The 24,962-nt window shown below is 47.3% G+C and overlaps 1 protein-coding gene across 1 annotated transcript in view; it reads left to right on the forward strand.

Annotated features, from left to right (window-relative positions):
* Positions 1-24,962, forward strand: part of FAF1 (Fas associated factor 1) — a 403,775-nt gene that overhangs the window by 36,547 nt on the left and 342,266 nt on the right. The window contains exon 3 of the mRNA XM_054980952.1: positions 19,884-19,930. Coding sequence (XP_054836927.1) covers positions 19,884-19,930 — 47 coding nt within the window. The remainder of the gene's footprint in view (positions 1-19,883; positions 19,931-24,962) is intronic.

The raw sequence follows: 24,962 nt of genomic DNA on the forward strand, positions 1-24,962 counted from the left end.
AAGTCCCCTAAGGGTGGGTGTGGTTGCATAGAGGTAGAAACAGGGACCATGAAATTGTAAAGGGGGAAAGGGGAACTGGATTGGGAAGATCCCGAATCAGTGGCTGCTGGCATCAACCACCTCCCTGCCATCACAGAAAGGAGGGGATGGGGTGGTGCAAGTGGTTGGGACGGGTCACCGCAGTACCTGAGAGGGAGAGGAGGAAAGAGAAAAGATGAAGTGGTCAGAGAAAGGGGAACCAAGGGGTTCCAGTCACAGCAACGAGCTGTACCTGGAAGATCCTGTGAGAGGGACTGGAAGACCCCGAATCAGCGGCTGCTGGCATCAACCACCTCCCTGCCATCATGGAAAGGAGGGGACGGGGCGGTGTATGTGGTTGGGAAGGGTCGTGGCAGTACCTGAGAGGGAGAGGAGGAAAGAGGGAACACAAAGTGGTCAGGGAGGGGGGGACCAAGGGGATCCTGCCGCAGTAAGGCACCGGACCCAGAAGACCCAGCGAGAGGGACGGGAAGACCCCGAATCAGCAGCTGCTGCCATCAACCATCTCCCTGCGGTCAAGAAAGGAGGGGAAGGGGTGGTGCGAGTCGTTGGGAAGGGTCGTGGCAGTACCTGAGAGGGAGAGGTATGGACCAGGAACTGGAAAGCTCCCAAGCATTGTGAGTACTCATCCGCGGAACCCACAGAGGGACTCTGCGGTGGCAGCTAACATCACCCACCTTCTTGCATGAGCAGAAAGGAGGGGATAGACGGGACAGGAGAGATAGTTGAGAGGGGTCGGAGTGGTCCCAGAGAGGGAGAGGAGGAAACAGGGCAGCGTCAGCAGCTGCCATCGCCCACCTTCCTGCCTTTGCGGAAAGGACGAGAGTCGCGGGACACATTCCCCCCCCCCCCCGGCTGAAAGGGGTCCAGTCAGTCCCGTTGACAACGGAGCCACCATGCTGTGCAACCATGCTGTATTACTATACCGTACAATCAGATGTGCAATCGCAGCCAAGCTGTCCCTCATGACCAAGGAGGCATTAGTAACATGATAGTCCCTCATGACCCACTGTCCTGCTTTCGCAGAAAGAAGGGGATGGGCAGGACAGGAGAGGTCATTCGTAAGGGTCGGAGTGGTTCCACAGAGGGAGAGGTAGAAAGAGGGACCAGCAGCCCCTAGAAATGAGGGGGGCCAGAGCAGTCCCACACTGCTCTGAGACACCTCACCTGAGCAGGCAGTATGGGCACTACTCATAACAGTTTGGGCGGCACCGCCAGACACCAGACACCTTCTTGCCTTCGCGGAAAGGACGGGATGGACTGGACAGCAGAGGTCTCCAAAGGGTTTGTAGAAGGAGAAATGGAGACCATGTGAGTGATGATGAAATGTGTAGACATGAACCACCTTCCTGCCTTCGCAGAAAGGACGGGAGAGAAAGGACAGGAGAGGTCGCTAGGAATGGTTAGAGTGGAAGCAGCCCCAAGAACTGAACTGAGGGGTGTAGTGTGGTTACCCACCACTCAGACACCTAACCAGAGCAGGCACTATTCACTACTGAGAGCCTTTCTTGCTTTTGCGGAAAGGACAGTAGTCGAGTTGTGGCCCAAAGCGGCAGCAGCTGACAGCACCCACCTTCCAGCCTTTGCGGAAAGGACAGAGTTGTGGGATCCATTCCCCACTGCTCAGAGAGGACAGTAGGTGCCTTGGATAGGGGGCACCGTGATGTTCAACCTCATGTGAAACAGCAGTTGAGCTGTTCCTCGTGGCCCAAAGTGGTAGCAGCTGAGAGCACCCACCTTCCTGCCTTTGCAGAAAGGACGGAGTTGTGGGATCCATTCCCCACTGCTCAGAGAGGACAGTAGGTGCCTTGGATAGGGGGCACCGTGATGTTCAACCTCATGTGAAACAGCACTTGAGCTGTTCCTCGTGGCCCAAAGCGGTAGCAGCTGAGAGCACCCACCTTCCTGCCTTTGCAGAAAGGACGGAGTTGCGGGACCCATTCCCCACTGCTCAGAGAGGACAGTAGGTACCTTGGATAGGGGGCACCGTGATGTTCAACCTCATGTGAAACAGCAGTTGAGCTGTTCCTCGTGGCCCAAAGCGGCAGCAGCTGACAGCACCCACCTTCCAGCCTTTGCAGAAAGGACAGAGTTGTGGGATCCATTCCCCACTGCTCAGAGAGGACAGTAGGTGCCTTGGATAGGGGGCACCGTGATGTTCAACCTCATGTGAAACAGCAGTTGAGCTGTTCCTCGTGGCCCAAAGCGGCAGCAGCTGACAGCACCCACCTTCCAGCCTTTGCGGAAAGGACAGAGTTGTGGGATCCATTCCCCACTGCTCAGAGAGGACAGTAGGTGCCTTGGATAGGGGGCACCGTGATGTTCAACCTCATGTGAAACAGCAGTTGAGCTGTTCCTCGTGGCCCAAAGCGGTAGCAGCTGAGAGCACCCACCCTGCCTTTGCAGAAAGGACGGAGTTGCGGGACCCATTCCCCCCTGCTGAGAGCGCACAGTGGTTGCAATGGATAGGGGCACCGTGCGGCTCAACTACAGCTCCCAAGCTGTTGCACAAGTGCCCAAAGGAGGCTGCTGCCAGCATCACCCATCTTAGAATCATAGAATCATAGAGTTGGAAGGGGCCATACAGACCATCTAGTCCAACCCCCGGCCAGTGCAGGATCAGCCTAAAGCATCTCTGACAAATATTCATCCAGCCTCTTCTTGAAAACTGCCAGTGAGGGGGAGTTCACCACCTCCCTAGGCAGCTGATTCCACTTTTGAACTACTTTGACCGTGAAAAAGTTTTTCCTAATATTCAGCCGATATTCACCTTTGTGCATGTAATTTAAGCCCATTGCTTCGGGTCCTACCCTTTGCTGCCAACTGGAACAGCTCCTTGCCCTCCTCCAAATGACAGCCTTTCAAATATTTAAAGAGAGTAATCATGTCCCCCCTCAATATCCTCTTCTCCAAACTAAACATTCCCAAGGCCCTCAGCCTTTCCTCGTAGGGCTCAGTCTCCAGACCCCTGATCATTCTTGTCGCTCTCCTCTGCACCCTCTCGATTTTGTCCACATCCTTTTTGACGTGAGGCCTCCAGAACTGCACACAATACTCCAGGTGTGGCCTGACCAAGGCAGTATAGAGAGGGGCTATGACCTCCTGCGATTTCGACGCTATGGCCCCTTTGATACAACCCAAGATTGAATTAGCCTTTTTTTGCCACCGCATCACACTGACTGCTCACATTTAGTTTACAGTCCACTCTTACCCCAAGATCCCTTTCACATATACTACTGCCCAGAAGTGTATCCCTCATCCAGTATTTGTGCTTCCCATTTTTGTGGCCCAGATGTAATACTGTGCACTTGTCTTTGTTGAATTGCATCCTATTCACAGCTGCCCACTTCTCCAGAGTATTCAGGTCTTGTTGAATTTTAATTCTATCTTCTTGGGTGTTTGCTACTCCTCCCAATTTGGTATCATCAGCAAATTTAATGAGCAGCCCTTCCACTCCTTCATCCAGATCATTGATAAAAATATTGAAAAGTACCGGGCCCAAAACCGAGCCCTGTGGCACCCCACTGGGCACTTCCCTCCAATCTGATGAAGTGCCGTTGACCACCACTGTTTGGGTGCGGTCCTCTAACCAGTTCCCTATCCACCGAACTGTCCTATAATCCAGTTCACAGTCTTCCAGTTTGCCCATCAGAATACCATGGGGGACCTTATCAATAGCTTTACTGAAATCCAGATAAATCACGTCAACAGAGTTCCCCCAATCCAGTAAGTTGGTCACTCGATCAAGGAAGGAAACCAGGTTGGTCTGGCAAGATCTGTTGGGGACAAAACCATACTGACTTCCCCGGATCACTGAGCGGTCCTTCAGATGCTTAGAGATTGATCCCTTTAAAATCTGTTCTAATATCTTCCCAGCAACAGACGTCAGACTGACTGGCCTGTAGTTTCCCGGGTCATCCTTCTTCCCTTTCTTAAAGATTGGGATAACATTCGCTCTCCTCCAATCTACCTGCCTTCGCAAAAAGGAGGGAATGGACGGGACTGGAGAGGTCGCTTGGACGGGTCAGAGTGGTTCCAGAGAGGGAGAGGAAGAAACGGGGCAGCAGCAGCAGCTGACATTGGCCACCTTCCTGCCTTTGTGGAAAGGACAGGAGTCGAGGGACCCGTTCCTCCCTGCTCAGAGAGTTTGCAATGGATAGGGGCACCGTGCGGCTCAACCACATGTGCAACAGCTCCTGTCCTGAGCTGTTGTACAAGTGTCCAAAGGAGGCTGCCGCCAGCATCACCCACTTTCCTGCCTTCACAGAAAGGAGGTGTCATGATGATCTGGCTGTGCCAGGAAGGCTTAGCAAGGCCTCAGAAGCCTGTTAGCAGTGGGAGTGGGCTTGCCTAAACCTGACCCAAATGTGCTAGCCCTCATTCAAGATACCCGTCGGACTCGATGGGCAAGGGTGTGCGGCAACAGCATGGAGAACCAAGGGGCAAGATGTTTTAGTAGCCTGTGGAAGCCGACGCACTCCACGATGGATATGGGCAAGCCATGTAGGGCAATCATCTCTGCCAAGACGCGAAGGCCCGCCTCCTGAGCCCTCAACCTCACCGTTCTAAATGGTGCTGTCCCAGACCCCGAGGGAACAACCTCCGCGAGCGCGGCCTGCCTGACTACTCTGCTCCCACCAGCTTCACCCTCAGAGCAAGGATTCTTGCTTGGGGTGGATTCCGGTGACCCTCCCACTGATCCCCGCTCAGAAGAGCTGGTCGCCCCCTTTCTCCCCCCAACAAATATTTTGCTGGGTGAGGACAGAGACCACAGGCTTGGGTGGTGCGTCTTTAGGTGCCTAGTCAGGGCCATCGATGACAAGTGCTTTGGGTTTTTGTCCCTGTGCATCAGGACATCACAGGAATGGCACGGCATGGCACAGCACCACACAGGGGTATTTAGGAAGTGCCCGAAAGTGCTTCCATATAGAGGTGTTAAAAATGTGGACCACAAACTGTCCCAGGGGAAGGAGGACGAATGGTTACCGGCTGCGCTGCAGAGCTGGCCACGAACAACGGAGTGAGGGGTGGACTGCAGGCAGGGACACCACTGAGTGTTTGGGATGGGGACGGGAGGGATGTTTCATAAAACACAAGCCATTCCTCCAGGGATCCGTCACCCACCTCCTCCTCAAAATGTTGTTATTATTATTTATTACATTTCTAATTCTCCCTTCCCACAAGCGGGCTCAGGGCGAGGTACAACAGATTATAAAAATATAATGCAAATATTAAAACCATAATAACTGTCCCAAGATGGGGTCAATTCCAGATTTCTGTCCATCAACATACAGGAGGAGGGAAGCGGACAGATAATGTACTGCACCCCATATGTGGGTCAGCAATGGATGGGCATTACACAGCCTCGTGCTGTACCCATATGTTGGGCAGCTGGCCAGTGGGCACTGTATAATCCCACACTTAGTGGGAGACTGGTGGGAGGCTCAGTGAGGATCTCATGCTGGCCTCAACCATACGCCTGGTGGAACATCTCCATCTTACAGGCCTGCCAAAATGACAGAAGATCCTGACAGGCCAGAGTGTCCTCAGACAGAGAGTTCCACCAGGTTGGGGGCAGGACCGAAAAGGCTCTGGCCCTGGTTGAGGCCAACTGAGCCTCCCTGGGGGCCAGGGACCACCAGCAGATGTTTTCCAGCTGATTGGAGCATTCTCTGGGGCACATATGGGGAAAGGCGGTCCCTTGGGTATGCTGGTCCCAGTCTGCCTTATAGGTCAAAACCAGCACCTTGAACCAAATCTGGAATTCCACGGGGAGCCAGTGGAGCTGCTGCAGAATTGGTGTAATATGTGTCCTATAAGGAACACCCGTCAAAACACGTGCAGCAGCATTCTTGAGAGACATCCTCTCCCTCCAGCAGAAAGACCTCTATGGCCTCCTCCACAGCCCCCACAGGTGAATCTGGGAGAGCGGGAGTACTCTCTGCTGCCCCTGAGCCACACCCAGTACTGCTTGCCACAAGGAAACCAGGAGGACTGCCTTTGCACTTCCCCCCACAACCACCCATGGTGGCCACCACAACATGAAGACTCATTGTGCTACCAAACTAGAATTAAGGAGGACAGAAAAGGAGAGAACACTGTGAGCCCTCAGCCGAGGTGCCCAATTCTGCAGCAGCTCCACTGGCTCAATTAATTGCCTCGGCAACGGAGGGAGGGACTGCCTGAACTCTGTCTGCACTCCCTCTGTCACCCCGGACTGATTCTGTTTCAGTCAGTAGATGTGCACTTACCTTAAATATTCTGAGCACAAAAGGTCTGTTTTTAGAGGGATACTCATTTATTCATTTAAAGATTCGTATCTTTCCTCCCCACCATAAAAAGTTGCCCAAGGAGGCTTAAGTATGTGTGTGCACTAGCACCGAATAAAATATAAAAACAAAGTTTCAGTTCCTTAAAAATAGTAAGTTCTCTCACATTGATTTTTATGTTTTTATCTGAGTTTATTCTACTACCGTGTTTCTGTTCTCTTTGTATTCATTTTGCCTGAAAAAGAGTTCTGTTTAATACTAAATGTTGTGATGTATTTAAACTATTGGACAGTTTCATTAAATATAGCCTTTCTCTAGTTTTTGGTGTTTCTGTTTCTGACCACCAAAATATTAAGCCTTATTTTGGCAGATTTTTAAAAATTTTGCTTATGTAAATACGTAGCATGAATTGTGTACCTGAAAAACCTTCTGCAAAGATAGAAAAGCTCATCAATGACTTTGACACTTGGAAGTATTAAAATCATTCAGATAATTGACTGTAGTATCTGACCATCATATTTGACCCAAGTAAAGTGGCTGTCTTTCTTACTTAATGATTAAACCCAGGAAACAAATGTGTGGGACCTTCCTGCAGTTTTTTTTCCAGAATTAGTGATAACAAGTGGGGAACTGCAACAATGTAGAGGATTGTTTGTTGGGGGAGTGCACAGGGAAAAATGGTCAATTTGGTTCATTAATACTGAACTGGAAAAAGAATTTGGAATTCAGGGAATGCTGAATTCATCCTCCAGTTCAGTTTTGGTAATACAGAGCAAATTCGGTAAAATTAACCCATTGTCTCTGATAGGAAACTCAATTTGGAAATTTCTGGTGGCCTGGGAGGGGATAATTTTTTTAAAACAAATTTCACCAAATTTACAGGGGACCTACTCCTAACTGTCCTTTAACAGCCCCCCCTGCAAGGTTTCATAGAAATTGGAACCCAGGGGGCCATTTTATGGCCCTGCAAAGAAAGCATCCCCAGCCACCTGTAATCACCGTTATTCCCTATGGGAAAAACTCTTGGGGGGGCTATCCAGGGGGCTGGGTGGCATTTTGCAAGCAAAATCCCCCAAATTTGCAGCGGACCTACTCCTAACTGTCCTCTAACAACCCCCCAAGTTTCATGAAGATCGTACCATGGGGGGGCCCTTTTTATAGCCTCCCCAAAGAAGGTGCCCCCAGCCTCCTCTAATCTCCATTATTCCCTATGGGGAAAACCTACAACTAGCCTATCTTAAAAACAGTTTTTAAAAGTTCACGCTTCACAGCTCTCTCAGGATACCCAAAAAGTACATCTAAATACCACTAGGTTAAGTGAACAAACTAAACCAAGAACCCCAACAAACACCCCCCCCCCCGAAGAAGAACAAAAGAAAGCCCAACACCAGGAGAAAACAGCCTGCTCCCCGCCGCCCCAGAAAAAGTGAATTTAATAAAATTAACAGGAATTATAAAAATCCAAACCAATTACCCACAATAGGATAAAACAACCCCAGAAGAACAAACAGCAAAATGAACAGTAAATATAACCAACTTCAAAAACCAAAAATCAAAATCCCTCCTGTGCAAAAGCCCAATCAAAGCTCCTGCCTCACACAGCAAAAAAAACAGTTTTTAAAATTTAAACTGAAAAAAAACCCCTTTCCCACTTCCCCTATCCCTCCCAGACACCAAGTCAACCCCCTCCCCCAAAGTGAGAAAAACCCCAGTGAGTCTGTAACTCTCAAACCAGCAGCCGAGAATCTGCTCCACTCACTGGGAAGCAGGATCCATTCGCATTCCAAAGCAGGCCAGGAGATAAAGCCAGCAGCAGCAAGAAAGCAGTGTCTCTCAATCTCCAGACTAGAGCAAAATGGAGACTGACTGAGGCAAGCCTCCTAATTTAACTCCTTGCAGCAGTTTTAAAAAGGCACTCTCCTTCTTGAAAATCCTATTGGCCAGAGAAGAAGAGCTGCTGTAGGGACTGGCCACTCACACTACCCCCTCCAACAAAAAAGGATAATTGCTCTTGCTGTTGCTTCATAGAGCGCAGCTGCAACTCTTTTGGCAGGAGAAACTGTCCATTCAGTATTCAAACTACTGTTAAATATTGCCAGTGTAGCTATCAGGGGCAAGCCACTAGGGGGTTGGACTAAATGACCCTAAAGTCCCTTCCAACCCTATGATTTTATGATCTATGTAAGTCTTCATGATTGTAAAAGAAGCCAAAGCAGTTTTCCTCCCTCTTTCCAGACAAACTGGTTCTGCTAGAAATGTTATCCACACCTACTCAATTTGTGCAGCTTCTGCTTCTTAATATCACACTTTATAGCCATATGTCTAATTTTGTAATTTTATATTTGCATGCATACATATATGTCTACCAATACAGGATACACTTTTTACCTCTGCTGAACTGGGCACTAGTTCACAAAACTTTGTCACAACAAATCTTTGAGTGAGTGAGTAGTTTATTTCAATTTACTCTGATATCTGTTACCTAAAAGTAGGGGCAAAATGAGTTATGTAGTGGTTCTGGATAAGAAGTACTGGGATTACTGGAACTGATTTTGCTGAAGCTTAATCCCTACAATAGTAAATTAGCATTTACAAAGGGATTTCCAATAACATAATAGTAACAACTCACTGCCTCGCCAATGTGGGGATACAGGGAACAGCACTACAGTGGCTTGTCTCTTTTCTCCACGGTTGGGGACAGAGGGTGGCGCTGGGGGAGAAATTGTCCTTTCGCTACCTGCTGGTATGTGGTGTGCCACAGGGGGCAATACTCTCCCCATTATTGTTTAACATCTATATGCGCCTCCTCGCCCAGCTGGTGCGAAGCTTCGGTCCTGGGTGTCACCCGTATGTTGATGACATCCAGTTATATCTGTTGATGGACGGCTGGGTTGGCTCGACCCCAGATGTCCTGGAGCGGGCTTTTGAAGCCGTGGCTGGATGGTCGAGGCAGAGTTGGCTGAAATTAAACCCCACGAAGACAGAGATCCTATACTTGAGTTGCAGATGAGTGGATTCGGGACCCCAGCTTCCCTACTTGTGCCGGCCCCGAGAGTCAGGAGCCTGGGAGTGATCCTGGATGCCTCCTTGAATATGGAGGCTCAGGTTGCTGCGGTTGCCAGGTCTTCCTTTTTCCATCTACGACAGACTAGGCAACTTGCCCCCTATCTCTTGCCCCGCAACTTAACTACAGTGATTCAGGCAATGGTCACCTCTAGGCTAGATTACTGTAACACGCTGTATGCAGGGCTTCCCTTGAATCTGATCTGGTGGTTGCAACTGATCCAAAATGCAGTGGCGCATGTCATCACTGGAGTGCCAAGAAGTGCACATATTAAACCAGTACTGCGCCAGCGGAGTACCGAATCAAATTCAAGGATTTGGTATTAACCTATAAAGCCCTATGCGGATTGGGACCTACGTATCTTTGGGACTGCCTCTCTCTGTATGTGCCCCGGAGGATGCTTCGATCCAGTGGAAAACAACCATTAACAGTCACTGGCCCCAGGGAGGCCCACCTAGCATCAACCAGAGCCAGGGCCATTTTGGTCCTGGCTCCAGCCTGGTGGAATGCTCTGTCTAATGAGACCAGGGCCTGGCTGTCAGACTTGTGGCTAGATAATGTCTCTACTTCAGAGTACCCTCTACTAGCAAACAAGAGTCCATTGTTTGAATAAGGAATCTTTACTGAAGTAATAGTTCATTATAGTCCACGGGCCTGAATACAATATTCAGGATGGTACAAGAGCATTGTTACCAATGACAAGCAAAGCATACGGTACAGAGTAACAGTTCCCACTTGGCCCAGCCTCCCCCCACAGTTCTCAAAACATCGTCTTTGAGGCTTGGGAAGTTGGAGTCTCTCAAGGCCGGTCCGGGGTGGAACGTCGGTAGACCAAACAATCTCTCTCTGTGAGAAATCTGCCTGGGAATCTTGGCACCTGCAGAGGAAGCACTTAAACACTAGAAGCATGAGAAAATGGAGTTGGTACAGCACATAAGACTCTGAACCTGACATTCTGCCCCCTCTAAAATAAATCCCCCCCCCAGGTTTATATGTATAGCGAGAATAAACAGCTTTGGTTACTCTAGGAGCAGGGACATGTATAGAATTCACCCACTCATTATACCCAGAGTCCAGGTCAGTCCATCAGATAAGACAAAATAGCTGATTGCGTTTGAATTTAAAGCTCAAAATTTGTTGTACTTCGTAGTGGGTTCGATCATCGATTGAGAGGAGATGGGAGGTGCTTTGGTGTGCCAGTTGTCAGAAGCTGGGGCATTTTTAACAAGCTGACGTGGAAAGTATCGTGGACATGGCGGAACTTCTTTGGCAAATCCAACAGTTACTTTGTTGATCACTTTGTGCACCGGAATGGGTCCAAGAAACTTCAATGCAAGTTTACAGCTGGTTTGGGGAAGTCTTACGTTCTTGGTAGTCAGATAAACAAGATTTCCTGGTTGCAATTCTCCTTCAGCCGCACGGTGGTGGTCGGCGTATTCTTTGTAATCCTGTTTCAAGGTGGTTCTTAATGAGAGTTCATTGTTGGGCTGCCTCCCCCTACCTTTACCTTGGTGCGCGTTGCAAGGTCCTGCCAGGTTAGGTAGAGTAGGAGATTCTGGGAGTATAAGGTTAGAGTTTATAAGATCCTCCTTGTCCAATTGGAGTTGTGTAAACGCGCCGATCTTTTGTGGTCGTTCACCTCTATAGAAGCAGACGTTGGTTTTAGCTGGCAAGGTCTTTAGTTTTAGATGGCGGTATTTGTTAGAAAATGCACAGTCGGTAGTTGTGTTGGTTTCTGCTGTTTGAATTCTACTCCGGTGTGTGAACCGTCTCTGCAGATGGCCATTCTGTTTGTTGCTTGGTTGTATATGATTTAACGTCAGAGCTATCCGAATAGCATTGGGGCCATGGTTATTTGGAAGTTGGACCAAGACTCCTGAACTTCCCCAGGATTGCATAGAAGTATTTAATATGTAGAGTGAGTAAGGTGTCTTCATTGTTGCCTTCCATATTTGCACCCTCTGAAACCCGTTCCTTTTAGCCGGTAGGGGTGTTTCCCTTGTGGGCATTCGCTCCCCCTCATTCTCTAAGTTGCTTTCCCCCTCAACGGTCCACCTCCCCCGTCTGATTGGAAGGAGGTTTGCTTGGTTACTCCTGGTGCCCCTCCCTCCTTTTGCTGGAACGGAGAAGTTATTCTGGTGCCCCTCCCTCCTTTTGCTGGAACGGAGAAGTGGTTTCGCTTCCCCTTCGCTTTGGGGCATGCGTAAAAAGTTGGTTCGGTTGGGAGGAGATGAGAGGGAGAAGTTAACCCCTGAGAGGGCTTCGGTCCCCGGAGTTTGATAATAGTAGATCATATACAGAATCTCCTGGGTTTGGCAATTTAGGTTTAAGTCATAATTGCAGGACACCTTCCCCAGTTTAATGGTTAGAGTTCTTTCAACCAAAATAATTCTGGGCTTCTTAGTAACTTGGGTATATTTATTTTTACTAAAAGTCTGCAGGGTCAGTGTAAAGTAAAAAGACTTACCACACTCATTTAGGACCCCAGAAAGTTGCATTCGTTCTTGAGTAGGGGACAGGTGCATAGTCTTACTTGTATGGCAAGCAGTAGTCTCTCTAATAAAGTCATGTATTGTGCTCAGGAGTCCCTGCCAACTCCAGTTAGCTTTGGAACATCCCTTTTTCCAATCTGCATCTTTTGCCAACACTGGAAACAGGTAGACAGGTACATTATTGGCAAAGTCTTTGAGGTTCTTCTTCATGCCAAGGTCTATTTTCTCTGTATTTTCTTTCTGATCCAATTTGATTAGTGCTTGAGGAAAATCAGATGAAGACGTTGGATCTTGTAGTAGGATTTTCCTTATGTTCCGTACGACAGGGCGTGCTTGTGGGCTAAATATCCCCCAATCTTTGGAGAAGCATCCTTCCCAACTGGGATGCCATTGGTGGCAAGATCGTAACACTTGCATCACTGTGAACCCCATAAGAAGGATTGCTATTATACAGGACCTTTTGTTCAAAGTCCTTTCTAACTTGGACAAGTTTCTCAGTGTCTCTCCCTTTCCTACTTGGGGTGGGGCTGGATTTTCGGGCGGCGTTACCGGTTTTTCTTTCATCAGCTTTGGTGTCAGACATTGTTGCTTTAATTTTGCTTTGCTAGGTGAGTGCTGCGTGGATTCTTGTGTCGTAGAGTTGAGAGGTCTGTCTTTTCCAAGGGCTGTTTGAGGTTGTGTGAGCTGCTGTTGCTTCAGCAGATTTGGCTCCCCGCTAAACCACTGTTGCGCGGGATCTCTTGCCCTGGTCTGCCTCCCGAGTGATTCAAGACATCTCCCCTCTCCTCTTACAGGTTGTAAGAGAGGCGATTGAGAGAGGCTGTTGCGAGGGATGGTGGGAGGCATTTGTAGTAATAAAGGAGGCCTCTCTTTTCCACCAAAACGTGGGGACAACCGAGGGGTAGGCATCTCCCCATCTTGGTAGTCAATTGGGGCTTCAGCCCCCGCTCGTTCTCTCGGCTTTGGCTGCTCTTTGAGCAGCGGTGACTGCACCTGTTGAACCGGTACTGTCCTCCGTGATCGCTGCATGGGCGTGCCTATCCGGGCTGGTGCCTTTATCACCCTTTCCCCTGATGATTTTTGAAGCAGTTGCAGAAGGATTTGCCTCTCTTCCCCCAAAGAGGTTGGCGGCAGTTGTTGTTGTATGGTAGGCGCTTTGGAGGCTTGGTTTAGACGTTGGAGCTCATACCGCTCCTCGTCTGGTTGGTCTTGCATTGGGGTTTCACCCTCGGCTTTCATTCTTAGTTCTAGTGATTCGCTGGGTGCTGGGCGCTGCAGGAATGTAACACCTCCATTTGACGGGTGGACTTGCTCTCCAGGCGCCTCCAGATGAGGTGCTGTTCCACACCCTTGAACAGAGTCCTCACCTCGCACGGGATCCACTCCTCCATCCATTCCAGTGTTGTTGGCGGAGTCAGGACCCGTTTGGATCAGGTTTGTAAGCTCCCTTCCCTTAGTACCGCTATCAGACAGATCAAACAAGTATTGCTTGGTATCCATCTCCCATGGAAGGAACGGATGCACCTCTTCTTCTCCTCGTACCGGCGGCTGTGGGGAAGGTGGTGAAATTGCTCGGTGCTGAGCAATTTCAGCCCTAAGGTTTGTTGCTGAGGTTTGTTGCATCCTAGGCTGCGCTGGAGTATCTCGCAGGACTAGATGGTATGAGATTACAGTTTTCTCAGCCATTCGCCCCGCTTCTGCAGTTGTCTGCGTGGTCATCGACGGCGGCTGTGCGGCGGGTAGGCACTGGGTGCGCAGAAGCGGGTCCTCTTTCCGGGAGACTGGCCGCGGCTGCAGGCTTCCCCTGCGCTCAGCGGCCAGCTCTTCCATTCGAGTTGGCACCGCTTCCTCCGGGAAAATTAGGTGCTGTGTGTGCAGGAGCGAGTCCTCTTTTCGGGAGTCTGGCCGCGGCTGCAGGCTTCCCCCGCGCTCGGCAGCCAGCTCTTCAATCATTCGAGTTGGCACCGCTTCCTCCGGGAAAATTAGGTGCTGTGTGTGCAGGAGCGAGTCCTCTTTTCGGGAGTCTGGCTGCGGCTGCAGACTTCCCCCGCGCTCAGCGGCCAGCTCTTCACCTCCGGGATTCCTTGGGGCCTTTACAGCATGGTTGTCAGGGTTCAGCTCCACTTCCCCTCCTCCATAGATAAGTAACTGACCGTTCGCCGTCTCGCCTGGTTTCCATAACTCAATGGACGGGCGAGTTTTGCGACCAGCGGCCACTCTGTGAGCAATACATTCTGTACTATCTTCCAAGCTTCTTAATGACACTTCTAGCTCTTCACTGGGCAACTTCTCGGCTGCTGCCGGATTAGCTTGCACGTAATCTGGGGCCTTGAGTTCCACTAGTGAAGCGTTCAGGACCGGGAGACTCTCTCCCAAAGTATCATCTCTCACCGTGGTCCCTTGGTCTGCCTTCAGCATCCCTATGCTCGTCTCCCTAACTTCTTTTGGCAAGGGATTTATGGCTAAGTCCATCAGGGGACGGGGAAATGCAATGTTGGTCTGACCCTCCATATCCGCTTGGCAGAGGGTTGGCAGCGTTGCCAGCATGGTGCCTTTATCCCTCCCGGGAGGTACAACCGGCAATACACCCTCATCCGGCTTCGGCTCCCAGGCACTTTGGCAGCAACTTACGCTCTCTTCCGCCTCTGTTGACCTTTCTCGTAAAACTGGGGAGGGTACCTCGCGGAGCAGCCAGCCCAAGTCATCTTTGACTACGTATCCCTGCACCACTATCCCTGGCATGGGTTCCTGGCTAGCCCCCCAGTAAGGGAACATGGGGGTGATACAACCTTCGCTACCTGGCCTCCAGGGATTTCGTAGCGGGGTCCGCCGGGAACCACCTCGCCTCTTGCGGGATTTCTGACGAGTGCCTGTCTGATGCGCTCTGCCCCAGGCGGTCTGATCAAAAAATCTCACTTCCTCCATTCCAGGTGTTGACGGCTCTCCTGTATCCATCCTGTCTGGGTGAGGGGGGAGAAAAGTGTGATTGGTAACAAAATGTCAGACTTGTGGCTAGATAATGTCTCTACTTCAGAGTACCCTCTACTAGCAAACAAGAGTCTATTGTTTGAATAAGGAATCTTTACTGAAGTAATCATTATAGTCCACGGGCCTGAATACAATATTCAGGATGGTACAAGAGCATTGTTACCAATGACAAGCAAAGCATACGGTACAGAGTAACAGTTCCCACTTGGCCCAGCCTCCCCCCACAGTTCTCAAAACATCGTCTTTGAGGCTTGGGAAGTTGGAGTCTCTCAAGGCCGGTCCGGGGTGGAACGTCGGTAGACCAAACAATCTCTCTCTGTGAGAAATCTGCCTGGGAACCTTGGCACCTGCAGAGGAAGCACTTAAACACTAGAAGCATGAGAAAATGGAGTTGGTACAGCACATAAGACTCTGAACCTGACACTGGCAGGATCTGTTATTGTTCCACCGGGTCTGTAACATGGAGCTGTTCCACCAGGTGTATGGTTGATGCTGGGTCGTGCCCCTGCTGGCTGAATAGGGTAGAATGGAGCCCTCCCTATCAGAACATCCACCTCCAAAGACATTTTTAAGTGCTTAATTATCTTTAGTGACGGTGGGAATGGTTAAACTGAATTATTTTAGTGCTGTGCTGTATTTGTATTTTTAAATATTTATATTGTATTTATTGTGTGTTAACTGTAAATTTTAATGTGCATAAATGTAATCCGCCCTGAGCCTGCCAATGTGGGGAGGTAGAATAGAAAGCGAAACAAACAAACAAACAAACTGTACAGTATTTAAATTGTAATTAAGTCTAACGGGGAAAGGGATTAGTTCTGTTCCATATATATAAGAGTGTGTGTGTGTGGGTGGGGCATCTTTTTACTACTTCGATAGATTATGTGGAAATATTAACTCCCCCACCTGTTTATAATATTGACAAAGATTTGCTGCTGCTACTACTAAGTAAGTTCTAAATTGCCAAGCAGAATAAGGATGAAGAGTAGAGCCAAGACATGAAAATAAAGAGGTGTTGGTGGGAGAAATGAAATCAGATCATGAAAGGATGAGAGCAAAATGGAGGAGGAGGAAAAAATGTGGAAAAGGAAAATAAATTAAGGGGAAGAGAAGAAAATATTTTATTTTGCTATAACACAGCCTTACAAGATCTGGCTGGATGAAACATGTTTGCAGCCTACTGCTGAAGGTGGGGAGGGAGGAGGCGGCAAGACAACAAAATCAGTCACACGCTTGACTGGAGGAAAGAAGGCCACAACTTTATTATAATACAGAAAGTAGGAGCATGGTAGTCATGTGGGTCGGATCCCCCAAAACATCGGCTGACTCGCCTGTCAGCCGATGACCCCCTCCCCCCTCAGACCCCAGCTGAGGGGGGGAACCAAGGAGTGGCATTAACGGGGGAGATCATGTGGGTGTACACCCCTGAATGATTCCCCTGCCACCTGGAAGTGAGTATGCCCTGGCAGCCCCCGAGCTGGGCATGCACCTCCATAACTCACTCCAAGATTTCTTATGGGAATCCCCTTCCCGGGAACCGGGGCACACAGCCCTGGTTCCCCCCAAAGAGATCCGATCAAATGACCAACCGCCAAAGACAGTTGTGACAATACAAGCAATATATCCCAAAACAGAGAGAGTGGTGGTGGCGGGGGGTTTTGCAGCCGGGAGCAAAGTGTGGAGAAGCGGGGTGGCTGCAGCTTTAAATACAAAACTGCCAGACCAGACGGAAGACTGCCTCCCTGAGGTCCAGCAGCAAAGCCCTGCCCCCCCGCCATTTGTCCCCAGCTGCCTCTGATTGGGTGGCCCGGGTTTGAATCCTATTGGCTGCAGCTTGCCCTGGGGAACGCTGGGCGAGCAGGAAATGCGGCGGCCATCCAGCTCCGTCCGCCCTCCCCGCCAGCGGCAGCAAACCGTTTGCCCGGTAAGTCGGGCGACCGTGCTTGCTGAATGGGGTTCTCAAGAACTGATGGGCCCCAAGAATTTTGTCCCTACAGTCCCCCTCTCTCAGCAGTCCTGCTGGGTAGTTTCTCAGTAGTCAGGTTTAGAATTGCTTATAATCTATTTCATCATTTTTTCAACTCTGTATTGGATTTCTGATGGCTTTAAATCTTTTTGCAAATTTGCCTTTATATATCCTCTTACTTTGTCTATTGAAATATCTTTGAAACTGACTGTGCTGACTCAACCTGTGTCCTTTAGTAGAGATTGCCAAGAAGTTTAGGGTTGGTATGCTGATGGCACCCAGCTCTATATCCCACTAGAAAAACAACTGGAGGTTGAGATCGTGTTGTTTGCCTAATGCCTGGATGCCGTGCTTGGGTTGTTGAGGAATATTTGGCTGAAGTTAAATCCATCAAAAATGGAAGTAATGTGGCTGGCTTGGTCCATAGTGATAGTGAACTCTGCTCTTCCAGCAGTTCATGGAGTCCATTTTATAGAGCTGGACTTTGTCAGGAGTTTGGGAGTGTGGCTAGATTCTGCAGTATCCATGGACAAGCAAATGTCCTTGGTGGCGAGGGCAGCATTCTACCATCTCTGTCAGGCTCGCCAATTATCCCTGTGGATTGACCTTGCCACAGTGATTCATGCCATAGTTACCTCTTGTCTAGATTACTGTAACTCGCTGTATGTAGGGTTACCCTTGAAGGCGCTTTGAATACTCCAATTGGTACAGAATGCAGCTGCCAGACTGCTGCTTGGCACACCACTGTCAGCGCATATCACTTTGATCTTGAAGCAACTACACTGGCTTCCAGTTGGTTTCTGAATCAAATTCAAGGAGTTGGTTTTAACCTTTAAAGCCCTTGATAGTTTGGGACCCTCATACCTATGAAACTGCCTCTCCTAGTATAACCCCCACGTGCCCTGCAGTCCGCAACTCAGGGCCTGTTGGTGGTTCCTGGCCCTCTGGCTGTTCAACTCTCTTTGACCAGAGGGAGGGCTTTTACAGTTGTGGCTTCCTCCCTCTGGAATGCATTAACAGAGGAGATTCTCTCCCTCTGGGATTTGGTGAAATTTCAGAGGGTCTGTAAAGCAGAGATGTTTCATCTGGCATTTGGAGGCTGATTCAGATCATTTTAAATGTATGGACTTAGAATCATAGAATCATGGAGTTGGAAGGGGCCATACAGACCATCTAGTTCAACCCCCTGTCCAGTGCAGGATCAGCCTAAGGCATCTCTGACAAGTATTCATCCAGCCTCTTCTTGAAAACTGCCAGTGAGGGGGAGCACACCACCTTCCTAGGCAGCTGATTCCACTTTTGAACTACTTTGACCGTGAAAAAGTTTTTCCTAATATCCAGCCGGTACCTTTGTGCATGTAATTTAAGCCCATTGCTTCAGGTCCTACCCTTTGCTGCCAACTGGAACAGCTCCTTGCCCTCCTCCAAATGACAGCCTTTCAAATATGTGATTCATTATAGACAACGGGTATATGTGATTCATTATAGACAACGGGCATGAGTAGGATTTATGGATGGCACTGTTCTTTTAGATGTATAGATTTTAGTGTTTGTATTTTATTGGTTTGGTTAAGAGCCTGGGGGTGATCTTGGATGCCTCCCTGAAAATGGAGGCACAGGTCACAGCGGTTGTTAGGTCCTCTTTTTTCGATCTGTGGCAGACCAGGCAACTTGTCCCTTACCTGTCAACCCGTGACTTAACTACAGTGATCCAAGCAACGGTCATCTCTAGGCTAGATTACTGTAACTTGCTCTACGCGGGGCTGCCCTTGAGCCTGACCCGGAGATTACAGCTGGTACAAAATGCAGCGGCATGTGTTATTACGAGAGTGCCAAATAAGGCACATATAACACTGTTCTTACGCGAGCTGCATTGGTTGCCAGTGGAGTACCGGATTAGATTCAAGGTTCTGGTATTGACCTATAAGCCCCTGTATGGACTGGGACCAGCATATCTACGGGACCGTCTCTCCCCATATATTCCCTGGAGGACACTCCGATCAGGGGACAAACAGCCGTTGGTGGTCCCTGGCCCCAAGGAGGTCTGCCTAGCCTCGACTAGAGCCAGGGCGTTTTCGGTCCTGGCTCCCACCTGGTGGAACGCTCTGTCTGCTGAAATCAGGGCCCGGCAGGACCTACTATCCTTCTGCCGGGCCTGTAAGGCAGAGTTGTTCCGCAAGGCATATGGTGGAGGCTGGGCCTCCGCCGGCCTGAAAAAAAAAGGGGTGTATAAAATCTTAACCCTCCCTGTGAAGGCTGTCCACCATCCTGTTTTAAATGTGTATAGATTTTTATTGTATTTTAATATGTTGTTTTTATTGTATTTTGTATTTTAATATGTTGTTATCCGCCCTGAGCCTGCTCGCAGGAAGGGCAGAATAGAAATTTGAAATAAATAATAAATAAATAATTATACAATTTTGCTTCTCATGTCTACCTTCCCTCTTACTGGGTATTCATCTGCCTATACTGAAAATTCTCAACAGGGATCTGTTTATGTATAATCTTCTAAAGTGCTGTGTACATTGTGGGAGTTCTAAATAATAATACTGGCTTACTGGAAAAAATGCAATGTAGAATCCTAGCTGTGCTGGAATTGATTGCACAATCTTTATGCATTTAAGTTGGACAAATACTTGCTTTTATGATGCTGGTTGAGTCATAACCATCTGAAATATGTTTTTGCTAAACTTGTTTTATTCTTTTAATAGTAGAAATGTGAATGGTTATATTAACCAGTTGGCAGTAGTCAATATAATTTAGGAAAAACTTCAGTTCTGTTTTCCAACTTTTGTCAATGCATGAGCCTTGGATCCAAATAAAGTGACCAGATTTTCTGCAGCTGCTAGAGTTTATCATAGTTCTGTATTAATCTAATGGATTATATTTGCTCATTTTAATTTAATTTATGTAAACTTTTTATGTATTGTTGCAGTACTTGTATTTTGTATTTACTTCTGAGCTGTTCTTTGACAGTAATAAATAATTCATTCAACTTTTCTAGATGCATGTCACTTTATAGTAACTTTGCTTTACAGACTTAACGTTGTATGCTTTGTTTGCAGGCAGCTATAAATGGCGTCATACCACAGGAAAATGGTATTTTACAAAGGCAAGTACATAGTTTTCTTGTGATTATGTTAGGAAGACTATTTTACATAGGCGACTTGTTAATTTAGCACATATTCTTGTTGATGATTTAAAGCTAAAGTTTACATTTAAATGATGAAAGAAAGAAATATTGGATATTTCTATAGGAGGAGTAGGCACCCCTAGCATCTCTGCAGACTAGTGGCACCCCAGACTAGGGTTGCCAGCTCCAAGTTGGGAAATTCCTGGAGATCTAGGAGGTGAAACCTGGAGAAAGTGGGGTTTGGGGAGGGAAAAGACCTTGGCATGGCATAATTCCATAGAGTCCACCCCCCAAAGTAGCCATTTTCTCCAGGTGAACTGATCTCTGTGGCCTGGAGACCAGTTGTAATTCTGGGAGATCTCCAGCCACTACCTGGAGGCTGGCAACCCTACCCCAGACCATTTTGCTTGGCATGATACCTCCCTTAGTTCACCTCCAAACCCTAAGTTTAATTGAGCTGGGGTGTGCTCAGGGCACAGTGTGAAGGGTGAAAGAGGCTAGAAGGCAGCAGGAACCTGAGGAGTGGTCCTCTCCTGTAGAGCAGCACTTGTCTATAACTAGAACTTGAGAGCTCTCAATCTTGCTCTTCCTGGATGATAAAAGCTGCCAGAGAGGGACTGGCTGAGTGGGTAAGAGGAGTGATAAATGCTTCCTTGAGAACAGGAGCTGTGCCACTTGTGTTCAAAGTGGCAGTGATTAGATCTGTTTTGAAAAAGCTCTACTCTGTTGGAGAACTTCTAGCCTCTCCGATCTTCCATTTTTGGGTAAGGTGCTATAGCGGGTGATTGCTTTCCAGCTCCAGGGGCTTTTGGAATGGACTAATTTTTCTGGACACATTTCAGTCTAGTTTCAGGGCATAGGTTGTAACAGAGACTTCTCTGGTTGCCTTGGTTGATGACCTCCACTGAGAACTAGACAGGGTTTGTGTGACCCAGCTAGTTCTGCTGGATCTCTCAGCGGCCTTCAACACTATCAACCACAGTATCTTGCTGAGCTGCCTCTCAGCTCTGAAATTAAGGGCCACAGTGTTATGGTGGTTTGAGACCTATCTGAGAGGTTGGTCTCAGAAGGTGGCGCTTTGCTCCTTGGCCATTGACCTGTGGGGTTCCATAAAGTTCAGTCTTGTCGTCCGTGCTATTTAAAATGTATATGAAGTCAGTAATGAGCTATATGAGAGTACACATGCTGAAACTGAATTCTGTGACAAGGCAGAAGTTCTATGGATTAGTAAAAAGGCAGGTCAGGAATTTGAGATCCTCCCTGTCTTGGATGGGGTTATACTTTCACTGAAAAATCAGGTTTGCAACTTGGGAGTGTTGCTGGACACATAGTCACCTTTATAAAACTAGGTAGCTGGGATGGTTTGGAGTGCTTTTGCCCAGCTTCAGTTGGTGCATCAGCTGTGCCTGTTCCTGGCTCAGTCAGATCTAGCCACAGTAATCCATGCTTTGGTTACATCTAGATTGGACTGTTGCAGTGTGCTATACTTGAGGCTACCCTTAAAGCAGAATGCTGTAGTTAGACTGCTGGATGTGACCAGTTATTGAGAGTATGGGAGCCTGATATTACAGCTATTACAGTTCCTACTAATCCACTCCCGAGCACAATTCAAAGTATTGGTTTTTACGTTTAAAGCCCTACATGGCTTGGGACTCGGATATCTTCCAGTCTTCTCCCATATGTTTCTGCCCAGGAACTAAGATCACAAGGAGAGTTCACTTGTTGGGTACACAAGAGAGGGCCTTTTTGGTGGCAGTCCCATGATTATGGAAAGCATCCTCAGGGGAATGGCCCCCTCACTGCCAATCTTTAGAAGGCAGCTGAAGACATGTTTATTTAGGACTGCTTTTAATTAACTTTGTTTCTTTGTTTATTGGCAGTCCTGTACTGTGTTTTTAAACTTTGTTTTATTCATTCTATTATTGTTATTTTATTTATATTATAAGCTGCCTTGAGTTCCTGCAATGGAGAACGGTGGCTAATAAATGTTTTAAATAAATAAACAATACATAAATAGGGTGGATGTAATCTTTCCTTAAGCCCATAGAATTTTGCTCACAAAGCATCTTTTAAGACCAAACATTACAGAGATACTATTTTTATCCTTTGCAATCACATTTCTAAGTCTGTGCATTGAAAGCAAAACTTCAGTTGCTACATACTGAAATTTCTAATGCAGCTTTATTTTAATCCTTTACTTCCATGCCAAAAAATGCCAACCCCCCCCCCTCTCTCTCTCTAATTTCCCATGTTACCTCCCGTACCATTTCAGAGTGTGTCCTGAATCAGACATGGTGTGCAAGGGACAGTAGTAGGAAGGGCATAGCAGAAAATCTGTGTTTCATAAGCTGTTACATAGATCATTATATGCAACATGGATTCAAATTCATATCCGGTCACCTTGCAAGCTTAAAAGTTCCACTCTGGTTATCTTTCCATATTTTGTATGCTCAATAACCTAGTGAGGGTGATTAACTTTCTTCTCCAAATAAATCCTCACATGATATTGGTATTTCTTACTTAGTTCTCCAAATAAAAATGTGTCTACCTGTGTTACATCATAAGGTGTTTAATCAGATACTATACTGATTAGGTTGCTAATAAATACAGTACAATCAAGTTTCCTAATGCTTCAAGACAACAAATGTCATTATATTTATCTTTTATTTCACTGCACAGCAAGGCATGTTAATTGCTTAAAAATGCTTATCTAGATTGGAGTGATGTGGTGGTGGTGTTGGTGGTGGTGGTGATGATGCTCCAAAGGTCCCATTTGTGCATTGGGGTTTTCAGCCCTCACATTATCCTTGTGCATTAAAACAAGTCCTGACAGTTGGCAAGTGTTTTGTGACAACAAAGTAACTGCAGCCAGAAAGAAAAACTGGCAACCTTTTATGGTATGTGCTAAAGCACCTTTGCCATAAGCGCATGGCTCTTTGGGTCTTGGGCTAATGGAAGATGATTTGATAGGGCACAAATAGTGGTTTAGCCTGAAAGTTAACCTCTGCTTCCCACTTCCAGTATTTTACCTACTGAACCCCATATGCCGTAGTGGAAACTGACCTTTTATTAAAACAGCCATCTTAGTCCGTTTTTAGCTCAGCCTATCAAATTTCTGGCACAGGCAATCTGTTCCATATCTGTTCGATATATATGCCCTTTTGCATGTCATGTGCAAAAAAATACAGTGGAGAGGAGGGGAAAGTTCTGCATGTCAGGATTCTTGTGATCTGCTTCTGCACAATGTACACATTGCCAAATGGATGGATTGATGTGCTGAATTCTCATAGTCATCTGCTTAGGACTGGAAGACTAATTTCAGGCATCCTCCTTTCCTCTCTTTGTCAGCTGTGCTGACCATCTTTGTGACAGAAGAGGTCTTTGCATGCAGCCCACTCTAGGATGCCAGAATCTCTGAACTGGGGCCAGTGTAGTTTTGCCTAAAATTTATATAACTAGAACAAAGCATATCTATTGTTTGTTTGTCCTAGCTCTGAAACCACTCTTGACCTCAGAGCTGAGAATTGCTCTTTGTTTTTTCTGATTAGTGAGAAGGAAAAGAAGTCTGTGTATAAGAACAATCACAGTGCTTTATTTGTCTCCATCCCCACACACATACTAGGGGAGGCAGAATGATGGAAATTAATCATAGTGGCAGGGGTCATTTCATAGAAAAAGAGCTGGAGGAACTCATTAGCATAACTCATTACCATATTCCACGCCCCTTGACATCACCGAAAGTGTGTCATTAGCATACCTGATTTGCATGTGCCACACCCCCTGGCATCACCTATCCTGGCTGTTTTGGACTCCACCACCCGTCAGAGGCCCCATCTGGGCTGTTTCGGCCCCAATCCAGGCTGAAACGGGCCCAAAATGGCCAAAAGTCAGGTGGGTGGGGCCACCTGACATGGGACCTCTTTGGGGAACTGCCGGAACTGTGTTCCTGCACATTCCCCCTCGAAATGAGCCCTGCATAGTAGACAGTTGAGATGACAAACATGCTAATATTGTGTCATCTCAAGTCATCAGCAATTACATTTTTGTAGAATTTTATGTTTTTATTGTATGTTGAAACTTTGGGAAACATTGCACAGAAAGTTGACATAAACTTCCCTCCTTAAAAAAGGACTAACTGCAATCCTAAGCAGAATTACTCAGTCAAAGCCAATTGAAATGAATGGGCTTAGACTAGAGTAACTCTGTTTAGGATTGCACCGTAAGTTTATCTGGTCAGATTATAATGCAAGTGTTCTTAGTTTAGACAGCATGGCTCACCTGAAGCCATAACCTCCTATAATTTGCCCCAAAATGTTTTTATTAAATTATATTCCCTGTCATACCTACATATTTCTAAAAATGAAAATAGGGAAAAAGTGGTAAGTTTATAAAAGACTATTAAAACAACCCCTTCTGATCCCTGATGACTTGCTCAGATAAAGTGCTTAATGTTCTTCATTGACATGTTCAGTGTTTTTGGCATACCTCTATGGTGGTACCAAAGCTGGGTGTGCCCTTCATATCTTACCATAAAGATGATTATTAAAAGTCAGTTTTGTTATACTTCCTCAGTGTATTCCCTATTCTGTTCTACCTTTTGTTCATAAGGCCCTGAGACTTTTTGTGATAAGAAGCATGTTGACTGGGGTGCAGGGGGTAGGAAAGGTAGAAAAGATCTGCCCTGCTAAGTCCATTGGAGGTTTTTTTTTTTTTTTTTTGCTGGAATCAAGTAGTACATTTGAAAATACAAGCATCAAATGTCCTAAAGGTATTCAAGCTGGGAACCAAGTAGAACAGGGTGGCCAAATCCTGACTACTTAAAAAATATTCAAGGTATTTAAGTTATTAATGTGACATGTTTCAATTTGGTGCTAATTCATAGAATCAAAAAGTTTAATAAAAGTATGTAAGAACAGCTCCTTTGGTCTGATCCAGCAGTTTGTCTAATCCAGCATCCTGTTTCCCACAGTAGCAAACCAAATGCCTACAAGCAGGGCACAAAGGTAATCAC

The sequence above is a fragment of the Eublepharis macularius genome, chromosome 5 (assembly GCF_028583425.1).
Source record: "Eublepharis macularius isolate TG4126 chromosome 5, MPM_Emac_v1.0, whole genome shotgun sequence".
Lineage (NCBI taxonomy): Eukaryota > Metazoa > Chordata > Lepidosauria > Squamata > Eublepharidae > Eublepharis > Eublepharis macularius.